The sequence below is a fragment of the Aplysia californica genome, unplaced genomic scaffold, assembly GCF_000002075.1.
Source record: "Aplysia californica isolate F4 #8 unplaced genomic scaffold, AplCal3.0 scaffold00701, whole genome shotgun sequence".
NCBI lineage: Eukaryota > Metazoa > Mollusca > Gastropoda > Aplysiida > Aplysiidae > Aplysia > Aplysia californica.
The window spans coordinates 311,631-338,998 of record NW_004797971.1 but is presented as its reverse complement, the minus strand read 5'-3'; the positions used below and the strand labels follow the sequence as shown (position 1 = coordinate 338,998).

The 27,368-nt window shown below is 37.4% G+C and overlaps 1 protein-coding gene across 1 annotated transcript in view; it reads left to right on the top strand.

Moving 5' to 3' along the window:
• The window catches only part of LOC101853195 (multidrug resistance-associated protein 5), a gene marked incomplete in the record, with an annotated part of 48,079 nt that extends 22,043 nt beyond the window's left edge, over nt 1–26,036 (top strand). The window contains 16 exon segments of the mRNA XM_035972473.1: nt 795–867; nt 1,718–1,921; nt 2,601–2,796; nt 3,536–3,691; nt 5,759–5,943; nt 6,868–7,014; nt 8,167–8,296; nt 10,821–11,103; nt 12,117–12,303; nt 13,211–13,300; nt 13,855–14,044; nt 14,847–15,006; nt 17,004–17,082; nt 19,504–19,617; nt 20,934–21,098; nt 22,090–26,036. Coding sequence (XP_035828366.1) covers nt 795–867; nt 1,718–1,921; nt 2,601–2,796; nt 3,536–3,691; nt 5,759–5,943; nt 6,868–7,014; nt 8,167–8,296; nt 10,821–11,103; nt 12,117–12,303; nt 13,211–13,300; nt 13,855–14,044; nt 14,847–15,006; nt 17,004–17,082; nt 19,504–19,617; nt 20,934–21,098; nt 22,090–22,179 — 2,449 coding nt within the window.
• Between the last annotated feature and the right edge of the window lie 1,332 nt (nt 26,037–27,368).

Sequence of the window (27,368 nt, the reverse complement as noted above, 5' to 3'; positions counted from 1 at the left end):
ATATATATATGTGAAGCATCATGGTGGAATCAGGCACTCTTCAAAGTAATGAAATCAAAGAAACAGGCATGTTCCTTCAGTTTGGCAATTTTTATCATATTTTGTTTTTTAGCTCAACACATTTTATGTCCATGTAAAAACACATTTCCATGTGAATTTTACTGAAAAACGTTGATTAATGGCACAAAATATGTAAATTTTCAGTTTTCAAGGACTCTCAAGCTATAAAAGTTTCCAAACTTTGGCGGCCATTTTCTCGATAATTTTACCTGTGAAACCATGCTACCTTCACCCCCTTCAATCACAAATATTTCGACTTCTATTCTAGATAAATGGGTGTTTCTTTCATAGAAAGCAATGCAAATGAAAAGCTTTCAGATGATAAAATAACTCCACATGCCCAGAAATTGGCGAGCGCCTGATTCCTCCACATCATGACACATATAGTCATTCACAGATCAGTTGTACGCTGTTTGAGTATTATAGAAACAGAAGATGCCAAAATTTTGCAATTTCACTCTGTAAAATTTTTCAAAAAACTGTCAGGTCCTTATCACGACCCCAGTGCTTTTTTATCGTATCTCCATTTTTTTAATTGTGAAAATGTGACATCTTCTTAAGCTCACCCTTTGTTATGAACTATTTTAACTGTTATTAAAAATTGAGGTATGACAAGAAAGTACTGGGGTCGCGTTATGATACTCATATGAGCATTTATCTTCAATATTGGAACAATGGTTCACACTCTTTTTTGTTAGTTTCTTCTGATTTTTTTTTGTTGCCACTTCATGCAGATATAATGAAGTTATGGAGGCTTGTGCTTTGAAAGAAGATATCAAGTCCTTGCCAGCAGGAGATATCACAGAGGTAACTTAGTTCCACCATTGTATTGATTAGCTGAAATTCAATTACAATCAAGTAATTTATCAGCTGACAATAATGATTTATATTTTATAAATACAAGAAAGGCATCAGATTGAAAGGCGCTGTTGGTTCATTTGCTATTTTTGTTTCAACTGCAGTTTTTCTCAAAGCAGGGTCGCAAACATATTAGGTTATGATGTTACTAGTTGCTAGTAAGCTGTGAATTAATATTTTTCACAATGAGTCAATGAAAAAATAAATGATTGTTAATAGCTTGTGTATGGTAGTTTCATAATGTTAAAATGAGGTCATGTCAAAGAAAATGTGAGGTTTGTTGGTCTAGAAAATGAAGCAATTGATTAATTGAAAGAAAGATAATGATGAGATTCTCCTCTGCTTTAAGAATTTAAAAGGTAACGTTATTTTTATCCCAAATATCTTTGCCAACTCTTTCCTTGCCAACACTTTCCTTGCCACCGTATTGTGTTCAGCAAGGTTTAATTTCTTTACTTTATTTAAAATGTATGATCATTTTAAAGTGTGGTAAAGGTACTGCAGATTCTGTCCTACGTCTTGCTTATATATACACTTTTTGTCTACTTCAGTTTATAAACTATCTTTCTCTCTGTCTCTCTGTCTCTCTCTCTCTCTCTCTCTCTCTCTCTCTCTCTCTCTCTCTCTCTCTCTCTCTCTCTCTCTCTCTCTCTCTCTCTCTCTCTCTCTCTCTCTCTTTCTCCCTCTCCCCCCCTCCCCCTCTCCCTCTCCCTTTCTGTCCCTCCTTCCTTCCTGCCCACCCTGAAAGCGAAATTCAAAAGCCTCTCAATATTAATACTTTTATCATTTCATTTACTAGATAGGTGAGCGCGGTGCAACTTTGAGTGGTGGTCAGAAACAGAGGATCTCATTGGCTCGAGCAGCCTACAGTGATTGTGACTTGGTGCTACTTGACGACCCCTTGTCTGCTGTGGATGTCCACGTTGGTCAACACATATTTGAGCACTTGATAATGGGCGTAATGAAAGGGCGGTCTGTGGTTCTCGTCACTCATCAGCTGCAAGTAAGTGAATAGTGCTAATTTATTATAGTCTCAGTCTTCCAAAAGGTTGACTTATTGTATTGCTATTTGCTGTCGTGTTTCATCCAATAATCATTTCATCCTTGTGGGAAGGGGAACATACAGCTCCTTAAAGATTTCTATATATCCTATAGGCCTATATTACTGGTATGAGGTTGAAAAGTTTAAACAGCACTTTTTATCTAAGCTATGCTTGAATGGAAAAGTAATTAAATTCTTTTCTTTTCAAGGAAATATTTTTGGTGGCCAAACAAACATTTTATTTCCAGGTGTATTTTTTGTTTTGTTCTTAGATTTTGGATCAAAATTTTATCAGATTTGATACACAGTATCAATGAAAAGTGAGCAAAGGCAATTTAGATAAATCAATAGTTCAATCTATCAATCATTCATTCAATCAATTAATCAATCAATCAGTCAATTTCACTTTTTTTATCCCCTTGGAAAATTTGTTTCACAATAGCGTACAAAAATATAGGCCTACATAATCTTAGAAGAACATGTATAAGGGGGGGGGGAAAGCAAACAGAAAATTAAAGACCAAAGTAACTGCTAAGCATGAGTCCCTATACTGTTTGTTGGTGTAAAAGTAAAGTGAAATTTTTCTTTGAAAAAAACATTTAAATTCTTGTTGTGATGTCTGATCTTTTCCTCTCTTCAGTACTTGCAAAAGTGTGACTCAATCTTGGTGATGAAAGATGGAGCAGTGGTGGAGCTAGGACATCATGATGAGCTTGTAGCTGCTGATGGAGAGTATAATAATCTGTTACAATTATATTACAACAAGAGTGAGGCAGCTAAGAAGAGAGAGTCCGTAACCAGTTCATCAAGCAGTGAAGGAAGTGGGCCAGGAGAAGGTAAAATGTCTGCTTTTTGTTCTAATGGTTTTTTTCTTTTTCTTCTGCCCACTCTGTGATAAATTCTTAATTGGTGTTGGAGTGTTCGGCAAGTAATAATGTAGGGAAAGGCAAATTTGTCTACATCTTTAACTTTTCCAGAGAACTGTGAAGTTATCTTGATGTTTGTGGTACAACTGAAAGGGAGAGCTTGGGAGAAATAGTCATGTTTTAGACTGGTGTCCTTCTCTAACAGGGTGACTAGTTTGGTGAGGGAAAGATGGGTGTCTGAGGGTGTGTGTAAGGGAAGGATTAATAAGTATGCAAACGTAGAGTGTAAGAACTAAGATGAAAAAAGTGTACAAAATTGTAAAGGTTTAACTCCCCTTGCAACATTGTAAGATTATTTAAGAGGCAGGACCTCCAGATTTAACATCCATCTCTGACTGTGATAGGAGGGGAATTGGGAAAACCCATGTAAAATGCCTTTCTGAAGGACACAATGTCAGATGCAGCTGAGCCTCCAACTCCTGAACCTTGTAGTCTTACAATTACATCCTCTAGACTATCAATGCCACTGAATGAGGAGGCATACTGTTTCCGATCTTCAATGTTTTTTAGATACCCTCTTGGTCTGCCAGATATGTATCAGTAGTAGTAGTACTGGGTTTTACGGCGCTCGCAACTGCGTAAGTATCAAACGAAGTTTAACGAAATGAAGTACCAATTAAGTGCCTTTTTGTATGTTTCAATTTCACAGATGTAGTCGATGAAGGAAAGTCTTCAGATGTGGAGGTCCCTAATGGAGATGCGGGCATTTCCGGGGATTGTGGGAGTGCCCCTGTTACCTCCAGCGAAGTGGAGACGTTGGAAATTACTGAAGTTCCCCATGAGTCAGGAGAGAATAGTCCAACAGGTAAAGTATCTAGAGGCCTCCTATACCAGTTGCCTTTTTCAATGAATAAAGCGGTTAACTCATTCGCTACGTATTATTTTCAGCTTGTGGTAGAATTTTTTTCAGGAGGGCGAAATGAGATGATGACTAGTGTGCAGTTCGACTGGTCTTTGGGGCCACAAATTCAAATAAATATCAACATATTATTGACCAAAATTTTCAGTGTGGTTTGTAGAATACATCTGGTAATGTTTATTTGTGTATTTTTCAACTTTGGTTCCTGTAAGAGTCGATTATGCAACACAATTTTGCTTGCAGGCGGATAAAATTTGAAAATGAAAAACCAATAATCTTTTTTGGGTGTAACTGAAAAAATTTGTTTGCACCTAGTCAAATGATACATCAAAATAACCATAAATGAATATAGAATTGAAAATTATTTAAAAATTTGCAGTTATTTACTTACATTCCTTAAAATTTGTATCTTTGGATCCTAACATCCGCGATATGAAAAAAAAACAATTTTTTAAAAACAATTTTGAAAAAAGGACACAAACAGAAAAAAAAACACTGCGGTATCTGATATGGACATATTCTGAATTGCATTTGGAAATAAACCTATACTTGTCTTGAGTGGTGCATTTTGTGTAATTTCACCCCAAAATAGTGATTTTGTGGGGAAAAAGATATTTTGACAATTTAGATCTAGACCTCTAGATCTAGCACTCAAAGATATTGATTTCTCAATAACAGAGCTCTGGCAATTTGAGTCCAATAGTATCAATATTCTAAAGAAGAGTCCTACATTTCTGTAGTGAGAAAAATGAAGACACATTTTGTCGTGTAAAAGTACTAAGACTGGTGTCTGGGCTATAATTTAGACATAGCTATAAATCAAAGTTGCATGAACTTCGAAATTGTGTTTCAAAACTGAATCTAAACTTCCAATTTTCGGTGGAAACACTTGACCTGGAAGTCAATGTTATATTATAACCTTTATTTTAACATGGATATGTAGATTGGAATAGAATCTAAGCTAGAATTATAGGTCGGTTCTCGAGCCGTCCGGGTGGGGGCGACTTGGCGTACGGAAGCAACTTTAGCCGCGCCGCTGCAAACAACTCGACGTAGCAAATGAGTTAAATCTTTTTCTTTTGGGCACAATTAGAGAAAATTATTACAACTACACTGTTTTACCAAATTTTGGAAATGAAGTTAACAACTCTCCCTCTACTGTTTGTCGAGACTCATATTCAAAATTTTTGCTTAATGATTTTGACCATTTCTTTTATTTGTTGACAGAAATACATTGATTCTTGAATTGCTTTGTCAATAACAATTTTCTTCAAAGACAGATATTTTGAGCTGAGATTAAGAGAAAAAAATGTTCTGCTCTAAGTAAGAAAATTAGACTTTTCTTTTTTAGTATGGGGTTTTACGGCGCTCGCAACTGCATAAGGTTATATTATGAGCACGCGAAACAAGTTGGTTTTTCTCAACAGCTCACTGCTCAGCCTGATTCTGGTCAAAATTTCTAATTAAAATTGTTAAAACGCTAAAAATCGAGTGTAAATAGATTTTAGATTTTAAACAGCTTTCTAAATAATTAGACTGCCTATCACCATTTTTAATGGCAGCTCATAACAAAATATTGTTTGTTGGACATAAATGTGTTATTTACAGCAAATATATTTTGCCTCCATGCTTTCAGTTCTGAGTGTAGGCAACGAATATAAGATTTTGTGCTTATTACAAAAGTGCCTGAGATTTTCATATTTGAGAACAATTTTTTTTTTCTGAGATGAAAACCTAGCAAATCGTGCTATTACAGTCCAGTCTTGAGAGATGTATCAAACCATTTTTAGTGACAGCATTGCTAATTTTTTAATTTTTCAGTATGAGAAGTGTTGTTGTTTTTCCTATTAAGTTTCAAGTATGCCTTGTGTATGTTCCTAAACATCCAGCACAAGTGAGGGCAGGGAAAGAGTGAAAAAGAGAAAGAGAAGGAGAAAAAAAAAAATCTTTATTCTTATCCTTTGTCATAAATTTTAAGTTTTCTTTTATTCTTCTTTGTTTTTTTCAATCCAGGACAGTTGACAGAAGAAGAAGAAATTGGTACTGGCTCTTTACATTTCACCGTCTTGAAGCAGTACATTGAAGGCATGGGAGGCTACCCAGTTTTTGCCGCTGTACTGCTATGCTTCATGTTGCCCGTGGTTGGTGTTACAGTTGCTGGCTGGTATTTGTCGCACTGGTTGGAGCAAGGGGGTGGGGTGAGTAGACTCATTACTGTTGTGTTTGTGTTGTTAGTTTTGGTGGGGGTGAGAGGTGGAGAGAGTGGGGGATGGGGGGAGGGCAGTGCAGTACTTTATCTTATACTGCCTTTATGGGCATTAATCATATAATACTAGATTCTTTTACTTTAAATGTATGGGGGGGGTTTTTTACATATTTTATCAAGGATGTGTTGTCTAGGTGCTTAAATTGGAGTCCACCACTTGTAGGTGTTACTGCTTCTTTGTTATGCCTTTATTCTTTCTATCTGTCTATCCTCTTTTTCCAATTCATAATAACTCTCATCATGTAACTGTCCATGTTTTTTTACAACAAGTGAAGTATGAGGTGTTTCTCAGTGCTATGTTTCACTTGTAGTTGGCCTGTGGTCTTTTTATTCCCCCATGATGCGTAGGTATATATATATATATATATATATATATATATAGTAGAAACTATACCTAGATAACTTTGTATGACTTTGCACAATGATTATATTTAACAAGTGTGTGGTGTGTGTGTGTGTGTGTGTGTTTGTGTGTGTGTGTGTGTTTGTGTGTGTGTGTGTGTGTGTGTTTGTGTGTGTGTGTGTGTGTTTTTCTGTGCTTTTATCGGTATAGAAAGGCATGTTTTAATTTTTATCTATCTGTGTATGGGTGTTATAAACTTTTTGTGCACATCTATATTTGGGGAGCACATGCCTATTTGCGTACTGAAGCTCACAATTTTGGAGCTACTTTTTTGAAGGACTGTCCAAGAATTCGTACTTCTTGAGCTCAAGATTTTTTTGTCCTCTTACAATAACTTTGCGCAGCACTTTACCTCATACTCATACCCATAGAACTACATATATTTTGTACCTATCATTTTGCTTAGTTAAAGCAAGATACATATAATACTTAAAATACTCATACTTTTTTCAGGGGTCAAACATGACCATTGGGAACCTTACAAAGCCAAGCAAACGAGTGATAGATCATCCAGACAGAGACGAGTATCTCACCATCTATGCTTTGTTCATTCCTATTCTTATCATAACTATGTTGCTGCGATCAGCTACTCTTACAAAGGTGAGGATTTTCATTATTTTATATGTGTCCCTCACAATAAGGTGACCAATTTACAAGATTGAATACTGAGCAACAATGATTTCAGCCAATTTTATGACTTCAGATTTCCTACTAGAATATAAAGAATGCCAGTTTTTTACCTTTCATTATGGTCTCACATTTACTAATTATGTAAACCCCTTTTTGTAGTTGCATCTAACGAATAGAGTTTGTGAAGAACAGTTTTTAAAGTACTACTTTCAATTCTTGTTTAATGTTATGACACCTCTTATCCAAGTACAAGAAAATCATTTCCGATCATTAAAATAATTTTAAAATAATGTTCATGTCAGGATAGGGCATATATTTGAAAGTTGAACCTCAGAACTTACCTTTGCTCTCAATTTTATTTCTTAATTTAAATGTAAAAAATACTGATATTAGGGGATCATATTATTTGAGTGGTGGGGGTTGTTCATAAAATGTATGTTGTGATGCTTATCCTCCTCCACTGACTGATATACATTGTCGGCATCATTCCTCAGTCACTCAAATCAACTTCAGGGGGTTTTCTGGTAAAGTTTTTATTTGAACAAGTGGCAAAGTACAACAAATTTTCATTTTGTTTCATTATATCCTTCCTTATTTTTATTTGAAGAATCACAAGTACCTGGTCATGGTTCTCATTTGGGCAATCTTTTTTTTGTAACTTTACCCCAAACAAAAATGTGTCACAGCGCAGTGGAATCAGGCAAGTGTCAATTTTTGGGCATTTGGAGTTATTAGTAGGCCTATCATCTAAAATCTTCTTCATTTGCTTTGCTTTCAATGAAAAAATAGCGATCTATCTTGAATAGAGGTTGAGATATTTGCAATTGAAGAAGGTGGGGTCGCTTGGTTTCAGTGGTAAAATTAGTGCGGTAACTTCAATAGCTTGAGAGTCTTGAAAACTGAAAAATTACATATTCTGTGCCTTTAATCAACGCTTTATCAGTCAAATACAAGTTTATGGAAATGTGTCATTATATGGACATGAAAAGTATTGAGCCAAAAAAGAAAATTTCAATTAAAATGGCCAACTGGCGGAAAAATGCCTGTTTTTTCATTTTTATTATTTTGACGAGCGCCTGATTTCACCACGATGTCTCAGTAAAGAAATTCGTATTTCACCAGGTGGTATTGAAAGCCTCCAGCTACTTGCACGACAAAGGCTTTCTCCGTGTCTTACGTTGGCCTCTGTCCTTCTTTGACTCAACACCAATTGGTCGGATTGTCAACCGATTTTCAGCTGATCAGGATGAGAGTAAGATATTTGTAGTAAAGTGCCTGCTTGATACAGCATTTATTCGTTACTATGGAAAGACATTTTTATATATCTATTTGTTTAACTCATTCGCTACGTATTATTTTCGGCTTGTGGGCAAATTTTTTTCGGGAGGGCGAAATGAGATGGTGACTAGTGCGCAGTTCACAGGCCTTTGGGGCCACAAATTCAAATAAATATCAACATATTATATACCAACATTTTCAGTATGGTTTGTAGAATCGAAATGTGTAAAGACCCGGTAACCGGGAACAAATTCACGAAGTATACAAACCCGATAGGGGAAATCTTTTGTGATCTCGGAAAGTTTCAGCACCCAGACCCGGTATAGTGTTTGTATGTGTGTGCATGTGCGTGTGTGTGTGTATGTGAGTGTGTGTGTGTGTGCGTGCGCTTGTGTATGTGTGTGAGAAAGAGAGAGAGTGGGGGGAGGGGGGGTAGAGAACAGGGGGAAGTGCTAGCAAATAGCACATGCCCCAGTTGACAGGAGGGGATGAGAGAAAGATCGAGTGGGAAAGTAGGTGGGGGAGAAAGAAAGACAGCGACAAACAAAGAGAAAGAGGAGTTAAGCGATACACATAGAGAGAGAGAGAGGAAGAGAGGAGGGGGGAGAGAGAGAGAAGAGAAATAAAGAGGGTGACTGCTCGATTGAAATTATGACATTGTTCTTTTCTTAAAATTGTCTTATTGATTCCTCCAACTCCAAAACGGAGGAAAAACGATCATTCATCGAAAAGACATGCGCAATCTTCATAATTTAGATCTAGGCCTCGAAACTAGATTTATGATTTAGTCTATGTCTGTATGTCTAGATCTGGACCTAGGTCATAGATTTAGAAGAACCTAAGTCTACCCTGAGCCAAGAAGGCGCTGAAACTTTCCGAAATCACAAAAGATCTCCCTGCCGGGCCTGTATGCTTTGTGACTTTGTTCCCGGTTATACCGGGTCTGTATGCACTCCCTTGTAGAATATCTGTAATGTAAGAGGCGATTATGAAACACAATTTTGCTTGGATGCGGATAAACTTTTAAAATATAAAACTAATAATCTTTGGTAAAACTAAAAAAATATTTATGCACCTAGTCAAATGATACATCAAAATAACCATAAATGAATATAGAACTGGAAAATATTGAAAAATTTGCAGCTATTTACATACATTCTATAAAATGTGTACATTTGGATCATAACATCCGATATTGAACATTTAAAAAAAAATTTTTATTATCTTGAAGAAAGGACGAGATGCATTCTCAAACAGAATAAAAACACTTGTATCTTATATGAAATCATTCAGAATTCCATTTGGAATAAACCTATACATGTCTTGAGAGGTACATTTTGTGTAATTTCAACAAAAAGTAGTGATTTCGGGGAGAAAAAAATATTTTTACAATTAAGATTAGAGTCCAATTGTATCATTTTTCTAAATAGAGTCTTACTTTTCTTTAGTGAGCAAAATAATGACACATTTTGCTGTATAAAGTACTGAGACTGGTGTATGGGCAATAATTTGGGCATCGCGATAAAACAAAGTCGCATAAACTTCGAAATCGCTATTCAAAACTGAATCTAAACTTCCGATTTTCGGTGGATACTCTTGACCCGGAAGTCAATGTTATATTATAACCTTTATTGTAACATGGATATGTGGATTGGAATAAAATTTAAGCTGGAATTATAAGTCGGTTCTCGAACCGTCGGGAGCGGCTTGGCGTACGGAAGACACTTTCGCTGTGTCGCTGCCCACGGCTCGGCGTAGCGAATGAGTTAAATAATATTCAATTGGCAATTGGGAGTTTTGCAGAAGAGAGAATCATTAGTGAACTGATGATATTGTCTAATCTCAGTGTTTTTATGTCTTGTAATTTTACTGGGGTTTTTTACATGTTTATTCAGTATTATAACTGAATGGAAATTGTTTTGAATTACAGCAAGTGTATCGTTTCAGCATCTTCTGTGAATTGGGGGAACCCATACAGTGATGCAGTGCTAAGACTGTTTGTTGACTGTTCGTAATGTAAAAATTCAATGCTCACCAAATTTATTTACATTTGTAGTAAAGTGGTGGGACTCTTTGCCTTGTACTCGAAAGGCATGATCAGTTGGATTCACAGGTTAGGAAATATTTTATCTAGCATCTCAGTCCTTCTGCTGAGACGAGTCCCACTCAAGCAGGGTCAAAGTAATCTGTCTTTGAAATAGAGTTGGAAACGGATAACTGAAACACTTTGGGGATTGACAAATGTGTTTGACATCATTATTTGGGTAACTGTAAAGTGGAAACTTAAAGATATATCAGTCCGGGAATAGCAAAAAATTGTACAAGTTATCCAGGATTTCAAGTTTTCCAAGTTAATGTTTTCTGTACCCAACTGTAGTTTGGTTTGTACTGTTTGATGTAGAAAACATGTACACCCAACAAATTGCATAGTTTCTTAGTTGCCACAAGCTTATGAGGCAAACTATTAATCTGCATTGTCACTTATGTTTATTCCTCAGTTGACATGCGTCTTCCGATGAACGTGGAGATCTTTGTCACAAATATTCTTCAAGTAATTGCTGGCATGGCAATGATTTCATATGTGTCTCCATGGTTCCTCATAGCCGTCATTCCAATTGGAGCACTATTCTTCTTCCTTGTGTTCTTGTTTCATACATGCGTCACTATCATGAAGCGGCTGGACAATGTGACTCGATCTCCGGTCATTAGTCATATGGGAGCATCCGTGCAAGGATTAACCAGTATACAGGCATATAACAAGACTGGCCTTTTTGTGCAAAAGTAAGTTTTCCCATTCAAATACTTTGGCTGGAAATGCAGCTTTTTTTTTTGTAATTCTTCCATATAAAGTTAATCATAAAGATCACTGTAGTTTGCTCTGTACAGATGTGTTGTTCACAGCTAAGATGCTGAATTGAAAGGTGGAGCTATGAGCAGAATACAGACAATTTGTTATTAACCTCTTCACTGTCACAAAATTCATCTTGAGATTGTCCATGGAAATTATATAAATTTGTACCATTGTAGTTGTACTGCTGCAACAAAATTGAAGTTTGAATTTTATTATTATAAAGCCTTTCTTATTATGATAGTAAAACCATGAGACTTCATAGATGATGGCCATTGGTACGTATATATATATATATCACTCATTGTCAGATACATCATTAGTATTTCAATTGTTTATTTAAGATGTTAAGATTTTTTTTTTTTAGTTTAATGAACCTGGCAATCTGGATTAGCCTCCTTCAGCTCCTTTTTGAAAAAGCTTATGCATGCAGATACTCAGACCAGGGCAACTGTTAAAACTTGCTTTGCAAATTACATGAGTTTAGTTTGACAGGTGACGAAAGCTGATCATAAACTGTTTGGCTGACAATTGGTTTAGGTGACCATGAACTTATTTTGCTGTCTTGCACATCAGAGGAAACCGTTCAAAAGATCCTTTGTCATGTAATGTATTAGCATTTTACATTTTTCTCTATGTATTCCATGTCAATTTGAAGTGGAATATACTTTCTTCTTTTTTTTAAATTTCACACAAATATAATCTGAAAAGTGTTTACAGTATAACATGAGTAGCTCAAATTTGTTGGACCGGCCTCGGTAGTTTGAGGGATCTGTTGTTCGAAGGATACCTTACAAAGATAAAGAAGAGAAAAAACGGGACCGCAGGCACAGTTCGACGGATGCGGGATTTCGAGTCTTCTGTGTTTGACCTATTTATATTATAATGTATCTAGTTTCCACTCTCAGGTTCATTGAAAAGTATTTGCTTTTTTCTTTTCCCTCAGACACTGTGAGCTCCTGAATGCTAACTCTGTGGCTGTGTTCTTATATTATGCTGCCAACCGTTGGTTGGCTGTCAGAATGGATGCTGTGAGTGCATTTGTTGCCTTTATAACAGGGCTTCTCATTCTCGTAACCTATGACCATTTGAACCCAGCGCTGGCTGGGCTTGCGCTGTCATACAGTGTACAGGTGAGAAATTTGGGATTTTTTTATACTTTTAAAGCGTCCAACTGTGTCTTTCTTTATTAAAGCACAAGGCGGATTGAATGGTGCATGGAGAAGATCTTATTGATTTGAGTTGAAGAGATGTGCATTGATATGAGAAAGGTCACTTAGCATTGGGGAAAAATCTGAGTTGATAGACTAAAGTAAGAGAGGGATTGGCAAGAATTTGGTTGGATTGGCCTGTGGTACCCTTCAGTCGCCCAGTTAATCTTGGGTTTTTCCCGCTTCTGTTCTTTCTGTGCATCATTTAATTGCTCTCTCTGTTAACCCCTTTTAGAGCAGATAGGTTTGTCTTTAGCTCTAGTGGAATGCCAATGTTATATTGGATCTCTTTCATTTCTGAGTTGAAGTCGGAGATGGGACTTGTAATTAAAAGTTTGACAGACATGAACTTGTGGACATTGTGCATTTACTATTCTCCAACTCTTTGTTATTTTCGCACCTTTTCCCTTTGGGCTTTCATGTCAAGTACTCTGACTGCCTTGTAACCACAGTGGATTTTTTTTTGGGGGGGGGGTGTTGAAAAACAGCAGCCAGCTGTGGTGTTCAGCATTTGAACATTATTCAGTTTTTCTAGTTTTCTTTGCATAGTGTAATAGTTGCATCTGAGAATGTTTATGAATGTATTCATGTCATGTTTTAACCCAAATGCTTGCAAGGATAAATAAGGGTTCTTTTTCTTTTTCGCCTTTAATTCTAGTTTGAAGAATTATATATATAATAGATTTCAATAATGGTGGTATATATGTTTAATGAAATACCAAATCAATGGGTTGTATTTTCCAGTCTTATGGCCTTGCACATGCTTGTCTTTTGCTTCATCTTCCTTACAAGATGCTTTGATTTAATGGGACAATTTTCTATTTTGCAGATGTCAGGATTGTTCCAGTTTACAGCTAGATTTTTTATTGAGGTAGAAGCCAGATTTACATCTGTACAAAGGATCCTTAAATATTGCAATGTAAGTTTGCTTTAGAGAAATGCTATTGTTGTGAGTTGAAGATAGAAATAATATGTACATAATACTCTTGTACTGCATTATCTAACCCTCATAAAAGGACACCCCACCCCCACCCCCCCTTTTTCCAGTGATCCTTTAAAATTCAAATGTCACTACCAATTAGGTTGCAATCTTTGTATACTGTTTGTCATCCCTGGAAAATGATATCTTCACTTTTTTTAATCAATGTTACCACTGGCACTGTTTAGAACATTATTTGTTTTATGTCTCGAACTGATGGATGAGCCATTTATTGAAAAATCTTCGAGGATTGGCATGTTACGTGTGGGAGAAGTGCTAATATTCTTCAATTACTTCTGAATAAAGCCAAAATTCAAAATGATTTATGCTTTCACTAAGACTCAATTACTGTAAAAGTTGCCTCCTCTATTGACTTGAATTAAAGACTATTCAGATCTAACTTCTTCATAAAATATGAGATGGGTTTTTGTCCAAACAGAACTCTCTTTTTTTTGCTTTTTGTCTTAACCCCTTTTTCTGTCATCCTCCATCAGATTACTGATCAAGAATCTTCGTCAGCTACAGCTGATATTGTTCCCTCCTCATACTGGCCCACCAGTGGGGGGATCGCCTTTGACCGAGTGAGCCTGAGGTATAGGGACAGCTTGCCTCTGGCCTTAAATGATGTGTCATTCATAGTTGAGCCCCAAGAAAAGATTGGCATTGTTGGGAGAACGGGTGCAGGTATATTTCTTTTCATGATCTTTAACTCCTTTTAAGTGCCACATAATTTTAGCCTCATGTCACGGGGAAAAAAAATTTGACCGCGTTTGACAAACATCATTTGTTCACTCAAATGCTTTCAACTTGTTTATTTTTAGCAAAACAGCTTTAAATTAAAAGGGGAAATTACTGGCAAAGTACAGTCAAAACCTGACAGTAGAGCCACCTGCTTGAAATGTTCGAATATTGATAGAAGTGGGTGGAAGATACACTAAGATACATTATATGTGTCACGATGCAGTGGAATCAGGTGCTCTTCAAGCTCTTAAAGCTTGTTCATTTGTGAAAAATGGTGAAATGGTATGGGTTTAACGCCCCTATCAACACTATTAGGTTATATTTAAGGGGCGGGACCCCTAGTTTTATGTCCGTCTCCGATAGGACCGAGCCAAGTGGGAAGTTCGTGTAAAGTGCCTTTCCCAAGGACACGACGTCGGACCGAGCTGAGGCTTGAACCTGTTCATTTGTCTTGCATTTGGCAAAAAAAAAAAAACCTCTCCATCTTGAATTGAAGTTGAGATATTTGCGATTGAAGGTGGTGGGGTCACCTGGTATGAGAGGTAAAACTAGCGGGAAAATGGCCGCCAAAGGTTGGTGACTTCCAAAGCTTGAGAGTTCTTGGAAACTGGAAATTGAATTCCTTTGAATTCATGGTTTTGACAAGCGCCTGATTTCACCATGCTACCTCACATATCGTAGTGAATACTTTAAAAAATAGCTGTAAAAAGCTTTTCATTCTCTATTTTTTAAACTTTTTTATCAGGTAAAAGCTCATTAACTACAGCCCTATTCAAGGTAGTTGAACTTCAGTCTGGTTGTGTTCGGATAGATGATATGGATATCTCCAAGATCGGAGTGGACAGTCTTCGCTCGAAACTCACCATCATTCCTCAGGACCCTGTGTTGTTTTCAGGCACAGTTAGGTGAGTGTTTTGACACAGTCCACCCATCTGTTCCACCTCTGAAGTATGAGCTATCTGCAGTGGAAACCTGATATAACAGGGATGGTGGGACCAAAAATCAAGACCTGTTATATCAAATCCCTGTTAAATCAGAAATGCAAGGGAAATAGGCATCTGTGGACTAATCTTGCTGTATTTATTCGTGGGTAGTTTCCCTTGCCACAAGTACCCTCAAGCACTCCGCAGCCCTTTCTCGTAGCCATGTGACAAGCCTGCGCATGACACAATACACGTGCGTGTAGCTAGGCTTAGGGCTAGATCGAAGTCTGCAGCACACCGCAGCCCTCTTTCGCTTCACCCGCTGCGTGTGCTTGCAGTGATGTGGCTTGAGTGGTCTTGCTCCATCACTGCGTTTCTCTCTCTCTCTCTCTCCCTCTCTCTCTCTCTCTCTCTCTCTCTCTCTCTCTCTCTCTCTCTCTCTCTCTCTCCCTCCCTCCCTCCCTCCCTCCCTCCCTCTCTCTCTCTCTCTCTCTCTCTCTCTCTCTCTCTCTCTCTCTCTCTCTCTCTCTCTCTCTCTCTCTCTCTCTCTCTTTACACGTAGTTAACGCGCCTTTGTCCCTGCCACAACCGATTGGGCTCTGATGAGGCCCTGTTATTGCCGATAACTTTTAATAGAGATAAGGAGTAGGAAGAAACAGGGATTTAAAAAATCCCTGTTATTACCTGATCTCTGTTATTGCCAGCCTGTTATATATGGTTTCCACTTTAGCTGGTTTCGCAGCTTTTCTCTTGATGTAAAAATGTGAAGAGATTGCTTGTAGAAGATTTGTTTATTCACAACCCAGACAAATCCTGTTTTGATGCATATAGACAGAACAATGATTTTAGCATTTATTAACAAATACACTTACTAACTTTCTTACTTTCATTGCCTTTTGTTTCCTATATACCGAACAAAAATACCATATAAGAATGCCTTCATAGCTTGTATTTTCTTCGGTATAGCAAAAAACCATAGGGCGATTATTCATCAGCTATTGAATATTAACCCTATCCGTACGCCCAGGGGTCATTTTGTACCCCCGGGGTTTTACTTCTTCACATTTTAGAATACTTCTAGTACGAAGATCTCTTTGAAACTTTCAGTATTTCTCAAAAAATAGTTTTCTGAGACTGCTATGCAAAGCGTACGGATTGGATTAATGAGTAAATTTCCTCTATGGAAAGTGGTGCCACAGAGTTCCCCACGTGGAATGGATACGATAGTAAAACATGACGTGCGGACAGGGTTATTTAATCAGTATCAACTATAACAAGTTTTTAACTTCCCTAAAAGAGTAATATTATATACCTCATCTCGGTGCAGTTTTTACGAGTCCTTATAGTCGCATCCTAGAGAGAGTTATCTTTATATATGATTCATGTCTGACTCTAACCATGAATTCGCCAAATTAGGTCAATGACTTTTTTCGTCTCAAACAAATTTCAGTCGTTTTTTTAAATATTTATTTTGGTTTAGGTTGTAGACTGAGAAAAGAATGATCCTTTACTGATTAGAAGAAAAGTATATACTCAACTGTACACTTACAAGTCTACTCACTTCAATGTAGGCCTATTTGTTTAACCCTGAATGCTTTCCACCAGTACACAGGTGGTGCGTAAAATTGCCTGTATGCCTTGCCAAAGGTACACCAGTGATGGAAACCCTATCCCCAAACCAGCCAGCCTTGGACAAAACTCTCACTGGAAACTGTGTTTACTACACACAACGTTATTGATAACTTTGAAGATCTTTCTGAATTAATTAGATGTTGGTCATGACGAGGACTACCCTGAGTGGGATATGGAAAGTGATTCTGATGATGATATGAATGAAGGCGTGAATCGCTCAGGAGCTCAAGCAGAGGGGCCCCGGTAGCCTTGCAGGAGGTCAGGGCTCCAAAGCTTTAAACTAGCTCATTATAGCACAATTAGTATTCCTTTTGTTTATCGTAAATTTAATGTGTTGTATTTTTCAGGTACAACTTAGATCCATTTCAACAGTTTACTGATGCAGATATCTGGGAGGTTTTGAGAAAATGTCATATGGTGGACATGGTGAGTGTGGTAAATGATATGGGTTTATTCAATACAATGGAAACCTGATATAACAGGGATGGTGGGACCAGAGTAAAAGCCCTGTTATATTAGATTCTTGTTAGATCAGAAATGCGCGAGAAGTAAGCATTTGTGGACTAATCTAGCTGTATCTACTCATGGGTAGTTCCCCTTGCCTCGAGTACCCACGATCAGGGGTTTTGGCCATGTGGCAGGCCTTTGTCCCTGCCACAACCGATTGGGCTCTGATGAGGCCCTGTTATTGCCGATAACTTTTAATAGAGATAAAGAGTAGGAAAAAACGGGGATTAAAAAAATCCCTGTTATTACCGGATCCCTGTTATTACCGGGCCCGTTATATATGGTTTCCACTGTAGTCATTTGGACATACAGGCTGGGGATATCTTTTTACCCCAGGGTATTTTCCAAATTGTCAAAGCCTTTCCTAAAAGAAGAAATTATTTTAAGTGATAGAACAGAAACAAAGACATAATTTTAGTTATCTTTTTCTCGAATTTTAATTTTGTTAATTGGTTTTTGGTTTACCATGACATTAGTGTCTTTGTATGATTGATTATTAATTGATATGTAGGTTGTGTAGGGTGTGAAAAACAACAAATTTAGGTTAACGTCTTATGTTTTGGCTCTTCTTTTATTGTAAATGCATGTATATTTTGAAGCTTTCTGTAAAGCTTAAACTGGAGGGAGAAAACAACATGTAAACACTCTATCAGGAAGATTGGAATAAATAATTTTTCACTACAATATACATATACACTACATAATAATATATATATACGTATTATACATACAGTCTTGCATGGATAGGTAAAACACAGAAGACTCGAAATCCCGCATCCATCGAACTTTTCCTGCGGTCCCTTTGGTTTTTTTCCTTCTTTATCTATGTAAGAAAATTACACGAAGTTATAACACGAACATGGAATAGTCTCACTAATTACGCCACCATAGAGGTCTGAAGTCAGTGTCCTTATAAGTGCTCTTGAGACAAAAAAAACAATAATAAGTATTTTTTTAACGAAAAAAAGCAAGGTAGGTAAAATACCACCTTTCCCCCCTCTGCAGAAGCAGCTAGCTGTGCTATTTTTAGCGTGCTGCTCGACACACATGCCTAGGCCCTAGGCCTTGCTAGCTTAGGCTAATGTTGAGCGGGCGAGAGGAAGGGTTGTGCATCACGCAATCTAATGTTTTGCCCCTAAAGTAGCAAACTTTGTTGCTTCCCTTGATTCTCTGACGCAGTCGCTGATACAGTCCCTGCCATAACCCTGTTCACAGATCCCTCAAATTACTGAGGCCGGTCATGACGAATTCAAGCCATCTGTGTTATACTGTATATTTATTACAGTGTTAAGACACAAATACTATATTTATATAAGCTTTCCTTTTGATATACTGTCGAACTTTCCTTAACGGAAACCTGTATAAGACGGAAGCCTGTTATAACGGAATTTCCCCGCTCTTCCCTTAATATATTCCTCTTTAATTACCTGTATAAAGTGAAAACCAGTCCAACGCAGAAACGGAAAGAAAAATCTGCTCCCTTCCGTGGGTTTCACCTGTCTAAGACGGAAAATGCTTTGCCCGCTCAACCCTGATTTGAAACAAAACTCGCAAGTTTGGTTCCACCGGCCCTAAACTTAACACCATGGCAATGCAGCTGGGTGAGGAAGGGGAGTAGGGTTGCAATTTGGAGGTAGATGTTACCCCATCATGTGAGCCCTGAATGATGCAGGTGGTCAGGGCAGTGTGGGTATGAAATCTCACGACTGCCAGTGAGAGTGCTCGAGTAGCGAGCCACTATGGAAACTTTCCTGGGTAGCCAGAAGCCAGAGGTGTGAACTTAGTTTGACCAATGCGTGCCGCCCTGATCATATGGCCAGCCGAGACAAGAGTTCCTCAAATCGTTGTTACTGGTGGCAGTTAGGGGTGGCATTGGTTGACTGTGCTTGTTACGCTGATGGGTGGGGCTAAGGGTGGAAGCAAAGGAGATGTTCAAACGTTTCTGTTTTTAATAGATCAAACAGTGGTCCTATGAAAGGCAAGCACTGGTGGTAATTAGATAAGTAAGACTGACACACGTCATTATCAGATATTATAGCAGTTGAGGGGTGCAAAGTTTTGACCACTGCTTGCTGATCGGACAAGCGATCCTTGATCCCACCGGCTGGGCCTTTGACCTCCCCCTTCCATCTCCCTATAAATTCCCCTGTCTATGATGGAAAATGTCTAAGACGGAATTTTTTTTTGGCTCCCTAGCAATTCCATCTTACACGGGTTCGACTGTATTGGCAATAGGACCTACTTGGTAGTAAGCGGGGGGGGGGGTATAATGAGGTTTGGCCACGTAGTAATCTCAGTGATATGTCATCATGTTGCATACAAGCATGTGTGTCTATTCAGATAAAGATGCTGGAGCATCAGCTTGATACACTAGTGGAGGAGGGAGGACTCAACTTTTCTGTTGGAGAAAAACAGATGCTATGCATGGCACGCGCCCTCCTTAGGAATAGTAAAGTAAGTCACTTGTGATAAATCTGTATAGATTCTTTATTTTTCATGTTTTGTTTTGAAAAGTCAGTGAATCTGTAACATTATTAAGAAATATAGTTGTTACATTTTTATAAGCATAGATTTGAGTATCATTCTTGTTGTCTTAGAAAACCAGTGTCTCATTAGTGATTCTGATGATTGTAGTAGGTATACTTATTAAAATGAAGATTGATTTTAGATCCTTTCAAAGTTCCTGTCAGTCAGGCAACATATAAAGAAAGTTGCTTGTCATAATTATGTCCCTCATTATGATGTTAATATTATCTCTTTTTCATTTGATTCAAGTAAACATGGTTAAAGCAGTGATAAGGACAGACAAATGTATGGCCAATTGAGTTCCTCAATTTTATTTAGTTTGAAAAGAACACATTTTTCAGCTTCCAAATGTGTCATCAAATAAAATACAATACTGTACGTTATTTAATTACTCTTTGGGGAAATAATGATTTAAAATGAAAAGATAATTTACTTCTGTTTTTGGGGAAAATAGTTTAAGTAATTAAAGGTCAAAGCTTAGTGCAAGAAATACTTTACCCTTTGTAGGTTTATTGTTCATCACATCTTGATCATATCAAAGGCGTCGAGTGCTAATTTTTATTTCCAAGAATTGTGATTTTAACAAGATATGAAAAAGACGTTTGTGTGGTAATGAGTGAAATCAGGCTCTGGTCAAAATAATAAAATTAAAGAACAGACTTTTTTCCGCCTGTTAGGCAATTTTTAATGCAGATTTTTTTGGTTTTCAGCTCTGTGGATCTATTGAAAAATGTTGATCAGAGGCACAGAAAATGAAAATTTGTAGTTTCCAAGGACACTCAAGCTTGGAAGTCATTAAACTTTGGCAGCCATTTTCTTGCTAATTTTACCTCTGATACCAAGCTACCCCCACCTCCTTTGATCGCATATATCTCGACTGCCATTGAAGGCAAGACAACTTCAAGCTTTAAGATGATACCAATAATTCCATATGCCCAAAAACCAACAAGTGCCTGATTCCACCATGACATGACATATTTCGATTTTGTCTCTTTAGGCCTACTTTTAGGATGTAAGAAATATTTTAGCATGTTTCCTTCGTTCAAAAGTAGATTTTTCTATCTCAGGTCTAAAGTCCAAAATTTTTTAAAGAATCTCAGACAGCATCTCTTCCCACCCGTTATTTACCATCAACGTTTTATCCCGTCTTTTCTCACTTTATGTTATTTGTCTTTTTTTTCTCTGAGTCCTCTTTTTGCCTTGATATTTGTTGGTAAGCTCAGGTTCTTTGTACCCATCCACAGATTCTAGTTCTAGATGAAGCTACAGCTGCAATTGATACAGAGACAGATGCTCTGATCCAGAAGACTCTTCAAGAATCCTTCAGCAAGTGCACTATGCTGATAATAGCTCACCGTCTGAATACCATCACCCACTGTGATAAGATCTTAGTTATGGAGGATGGAAAGGTAAACGATTTCTAAATTTTTGTTTGTCCTTCACTAGGTTAATCAATGCCCACAAGGAGAAGATATAAGGGTTATGAGTAATAATGTCTACATTCAGGTGTACATGTGTGATCTTCTTTTGGTGTGTCTTTCTTTTTCTTTACTTTTAGCTCCTTGAGTTCATTATTGGCATGACGTATTTGTATCTAAGAATTAAAAAACTTCAATATGTATGTATTTAATCTTTTGTCTTGTAAAGGTTTTTGCTTATTATTGTTGTAGATGCAGTTGCTTTTTATTACAGTTTTCCCCTTCCTGCATTTGTATTTCAGTTTAGGTGTCATAGCGATATAGTGTCTCCTGCATCATCCATTTCTTTCTACAGTTCTTATTAAATCCATCCAAGTTTTAGTGGTCTAGTGTGATCCACTCCTTCTACTTCTTTCCAGAGAAACCATTTTCAAATGTATCCATCATCTTTCTCATGGGTGGATGGAGGGCGACATTGGTAGAGCCTACTTCTTTTCTTTCCCTTTGTTATTTCTGTCTGTATTACAGTGGAGTCCGCTTAAAGTGAACTCTTTGGAACCAGAAGAAAGTGTTCTCTTTATCTGAGGTTCAGTTTAACCATTTTGGTAGGGTGGGCGCCTAGAAACAGTTGCTTCGTGCAGTGGTGGATCTAGGGTGGAGGTGGGGGGGGGGGGCGACACAGCGGGTGAGCCTGGACTAGAGCTCTTTCTTTCTGATTTGGGCATTCTTTTTATCCGATTTCCCCTTGTGACGGGTTAATTTTATCCACTATTTTTTTTACTTAAACAAATAATGTTTCAATGGGAACCACAGATTATCATTCGCTTTAACCAATTGTTCAAATAAAGCACTTTAACTTTAGGCGGACTCCACTGTATTTAATCCCTGGGCTAAATGATATTTAATGTGTCGATTCACTTCTGTTTGCTCGAACTAAAGTCCATCTTACTATCTGGTCATAAACTACTTCTTTGTTGTACAGGTTCAAGAATTTGATACTCCACAACACCTTATGGAAAACCCAGACTCAAAGTTCAAGAAGCTGCTTGATGCCTCGGCGAAAATAAGTTGAAGCTGTAGGCTGATGTGCATTATGTCATGACTTTCAGTCGTTGAAAGTAGTTCTAAAGGTAAACTCCGAGATTTCACGCAGCTGTATCCATGAAGTAATCCGTTAGGAATTATGAAATTGATGGACAGCACATAAATCTCTCCTCTGCATAGTGTTGTGACACTTCAGCATCCCAACTAATGCAGTCCTGGGCTTGTTCATTAATGCATCATGACCAGCTTCAAAATTACGAGCCACAAGACTCCTTGAGAGGTTGTTCGTAGACAGATGTGAAGTAATCAGCAAGACATACTACAAGAGGCCCAGAGCTTGCAATATTGCCTTGGATTATTCAGTTCTGTGACGAAGTCTTATATTCAGGAGAAGCAGTAGGATTCTGATGTGATATTAGAATTTGCCCATCCACTTCAAAGGGCACCTCCTGACTTACAGTCGGTGCCACTGTGACTTTTTCAACAAAAACTATTTCATCACGCGTTTGTATTTGTATCATCAGAAGGAAGGTAATGTGTGTATTGCACCAAGACCTACAATGTGCTTTATGTGCTTTAAGCTATTAAGTTCTTTTAGAAAGCTATGGTCACAAGCTAAAAAGAACCAAATTTTGAGTCCACAGTTTAATTCCTTTTGCAACTCAGTGTAAGTTAGGTAAGCATACAGACTTATGAATTGACTTTCTTTGCTGGGAAAGAGCCTTAAGAACTCCCTAAAAAGACTTATGTTCTCGTGGTATCTTTTGTTTTTGTTTTTCTAGGACAAGGTGTAGCTTCTTGAGTTCAAATACATATTTGTGACTGATAACTTATAATTTTTTCTTTTGACCCCCACAGCCTGGCAGCTACATCAACTGATTAGCTCTGTGTTCGTTGTACATGGATGCACTTAGAAAAACCTGGGTATTGAATTTGAGGTCATAGTAAGGTTTCCCATGATTACTTAAGCCGTTTGCAACATGCCCTGGCTTCTGGGAGCATAAATTATAGTCCAAAGAGGAATGTTCTACCTTTTTTTTTTATACTGTACATGTGGTTATAATCAGCATGTGTCAGAAACAGATAGATCCCTCGTACAGCAGCAGCTTGAGGCTTTTTGTTATTTAAGTGGGTTTTTTTAGGTTAAAAAGTGAACAAGCGATCAGCAGGCCTATGCTTTTGCGAGGATTTTAAAATTGTGTTTTGGGACTGCTAGATTTTTATGGGATCTGTAAAAGAAACTGAAAAGAAAGCTGCAGGCAAAGTATCTGTTTACTGTTGAAGAATTTCTGACAAGACTTTTTCAAATGCTTTGTTCCTGTAGTTTCTGTTAATTTGTTCCCAGCTTTTGTTTTTAATTCACGATCATACTGGACACAGATAGCTCTTTTATTAAACAGGCCCGTATTTTTTTCTTCATTTGTGTAAATGTAAAGAGACTTTCAACCTTTCTTTTTGATAATGTGTGCTAACTGGACTTGGCCAAACGTATGGTATCAACAGTCTGGTTCATTGTCATGACTATTACTATTAAGCCTGTGATAGGATTCTCCTTTTTACCAGCTGTGATAGTTTAAAACCTTTTCCTTATGTGTGAACTTGATCTTATGTTGTAAGAGCTTAAGAAAATGGATATCAGTATCAGTACCATTTATCTATTGAATTATTCTATTATAAGTTGACCTTTTCATTGTTATGTTCATACGAAGAAAAAGACACTAATGAGAAAAGATATGATTGTATTACTTATATTGAAAAGTGTCACAGTAGAACACGGCTATAGTGGGACATATTGTTCTAGAAGAAAAATCCTGCTGAAGGCAAGTTCCTGCAACAGAAACGCAAAGGGAAATTACCGAAAAATTTCTTTAAAAGCCACATGATTACCTCCCTTACATATCAATAAAACTTGCGCTTTTGATTAGTCTTCTTTTTTTTGTCAACTTCGTTGATTATCTCAGCCTTTAGTTAGAGTGAGAAGCATTTACTTTTGTTTTGTTGGAAGCGTCTTTTCCTCAGTTTCTTTGATTGTGCTGTCTATTTGCTGGTAGGCCTACTGTAGAACTGGTGAAGTGGATGCGAGTGTATGCCTCTGAGCATCAACGATCACAATTCAATCAATCAGGAATCATACACTACACGCTGTCTTCTTCTTTTACAATTCAATGAGTCAGGAATCATACACTACACGCTCTCCTTTTCTTTTACTTTTTGGCCCAGCCTAGGCCTAGGGCTATGGCCTATCTGCTCTCATTCTGAGTTTCTAAGCTACGCCACTTTTGGAGTGGCTCAGTATCACGTCTCTCCGCACCATTTCTCTCTGCCGCCTGCCACACCTCACTCATCACTGGACTGGCCAATCACAACACTGCACCGCTGACTGCCTGTTTAGAGCCCGCCTACAGTCCCCCAACCCCCTTCTCCCCTGCTAGAGCTCGCTTGATCTCTCCCGCTGTATCTGAGTTTGTGCCTTTCCTTGTCCCGCTAAACCCGAGCACAGGTAATTGAGTTTACGTAAGAAAAAAAAGGGAATTCCGCTGAGGTCCCGCTGTATGGATGGTTCTGCTGCAGTGAGTGCCACTATAGTCATGTTCTACTGTATTTCCAACAGAAAGAGGAGCTTGTTTCATTCATAAATGTTCATGATTCTCACTATTCATTATTATTAATTTTGCCTTGTTCAAGAGACACCATGCTATTCAAGATCTCCTGTGAGACGAAGAAACCAGTGTAATATTGCATGTAGGTGTAGCCTTTTTGCAGTAAAATTTGTCAGGTACTATATTTATATATGTGTATATAATTGCTTTAAAAGTATATGAAGCTGAACTGCAGTTAATGAGGAGTCAATTTTATGTTGGATGTCAGCCACATTATAACTGGAAGCTGGTTAGGACAATTATATAGGCCTACAGGTAAACACTAAAAAAAGGGATAAAAGTAAGCTGTGCAACAATATTTTCTGCTAAGACTCTATGTTTCATGATGGGTTGAAATAAGGTGCTTGTAAATTTTTGTGACCTAAGAATAAGCTATTAGGATCCCACTGTCAGTGAATTGATTAAGACAAATTTTATGTGAGAATATTGTTCCATCCATGAGAAGATTACAGCAGACAGACCATGCCTGGAGCGTTAGTGTTTAACACTCTCTCTTAAGTTTGTACATAGTAACATATTATGGTAGTTAATGTTTATGGACAGCACACATTCTTACTTGGTATATTTTAAGAACTGTGAGAAAGGTCAAAACAATGCTTCTGAAATATTTATGATTATGTAAGATGTGATACCAATATGTACTGTTTATTGTTGATTGTGCTTTATAGGATCTGTCGCACCTTAAGACAGATCTTTTTAACAAAATATTTTGTACTTGGTTTCATGGTTCTTTAGATTTTAGTCACTCTTATTTGAAGCATTGAAGATTTTGGTCTTTTGAATGATACCACCCGGAAATGAATTCCGTCCGATCAATCACATTTATGACATAGCTCTAAGGAAGAATTAATGTGCAACCTGTCTGTAAAGTGAACATTGAAATACTGCTGATGAAAGTTTCTCTGATTTTTAGTTTGAAGGATGTACAAGAGTGATTAAAGGGCAGGAGGCAATTTTCAGACTGTTAGATATCATTTCCATACTTTGTTTCTTGTGCATTTTTTTCTAAATTTTCACACAGTGTCTTTCAAAACTTAAGACAGCTCACCCTTAGAGCAACTCAAAGGTGTGACTTGTCCTTTAAGTTCTTTGTTCCATCTTGATGTAAGACAGGTTCTTATGTTTTTATTTTAGACACAGGTTAAGTCTTTTTTATTTTTCATTTTTTCAAAATGTTGTGTAAAGTTTATTTGTTCACCTTTTCATCCAATTGTAGCACATTAGTTCATGAACTATGCAAAAGTACATATATGTGAAGTATCGCGGTGAAATCAGGCGCTCGTCAAAATAAAGAAATATTGACAAAACCAGCATTTGTGGCCGTTGGGCAATTTTTATCCAATTTCCTTTTTTTGGCTCAACATGTTTTATGTCTATTTAAAAACACATTTCTGTGTGGATTTTACTGAAAAACATTGATAAAAGGCACACAAAAATTGAAATTTTCAGTTTCCAAGGATTCTCAAGCTATGGAAATTACCAAACCATTTTTTCATTAATTTTACCTCTGAAATCAGGCAACCCTCCCCTTCTTCAGTCACAAATATCTCGCCTTCTATTCAACACAGACGGATTTTTTTTTCCCAAAACAAATCAAATGATCAGGCTTTAAGATGATACCAATAACCCCATAAGCCCAAAAATTGACGAGTGTCTGATTCTCCCACTGTGCCACATATATGTATTTATTTGCTTTTGTCAAAGATTAATGCAACACTTGATACAGAATAGGGGCAAAAGGGAGGGGGGGGGTTGCAATTAAAGTGTTAAAGCTTTCATGCCTCCCCTTGCATTTTGAATTATGTGCTAGCGTACTATTTATATTTTATAGTTAATGGAGTGGATGTACTGGTTTAAATAGGTTGAACTTGCAAATGAAAGCCTAAGCTCCTTTTGCTCAGTTGGTATTGCGCTGGACTATGGAGCAGATAACCCTGGTTTGAATTCCAGACTAGGCATTCTTGAACTGCGGTAGTTTTATCCAGTTGGCACAGTCCTAGCAGAAATAGATATAAAATGGTGTTTTTATGGGCATTATTATCGTACATTTACTTCCTAAACTTCAGTTAATTGAAAAATCTGAACCTTTCTGCTAGTTTGACCTAAGAAAGAAATGCATATGATTATGAGGAAAAAGTACATATATATATTAGTAAAACTTTGAAATGTATCTTCAAAAACATGTTATTATTTGACATGCTGGAGAACCATCTGATGCATTGCTTGATGACTTTGGTGACTTAAGTAACTTATGAAGGACATACTCAAGAAATCAAGCTTGCCAAACACTGACACTCAACAAGGGAGTTCTGTGTTCATGTATCTTCATTGTTGGCCAGAATGTTTCTGGCTGTTCCTTCCTGATAGTTTTTTCATACTCGATCCCCTGCAGCCATTGCTCATATTGTGCTTTATATTCCTCTGTGCGTCTGCAACATACCATGTACCATTAGGCCTATTTTATTGTATGTTTGGCTTAGTTTGTTTGTACTTATCTTTAAAATTTGGACACTTTTTGTCAATGTCGACAGTACTTCCATTTTTTTGTTTTAATAGC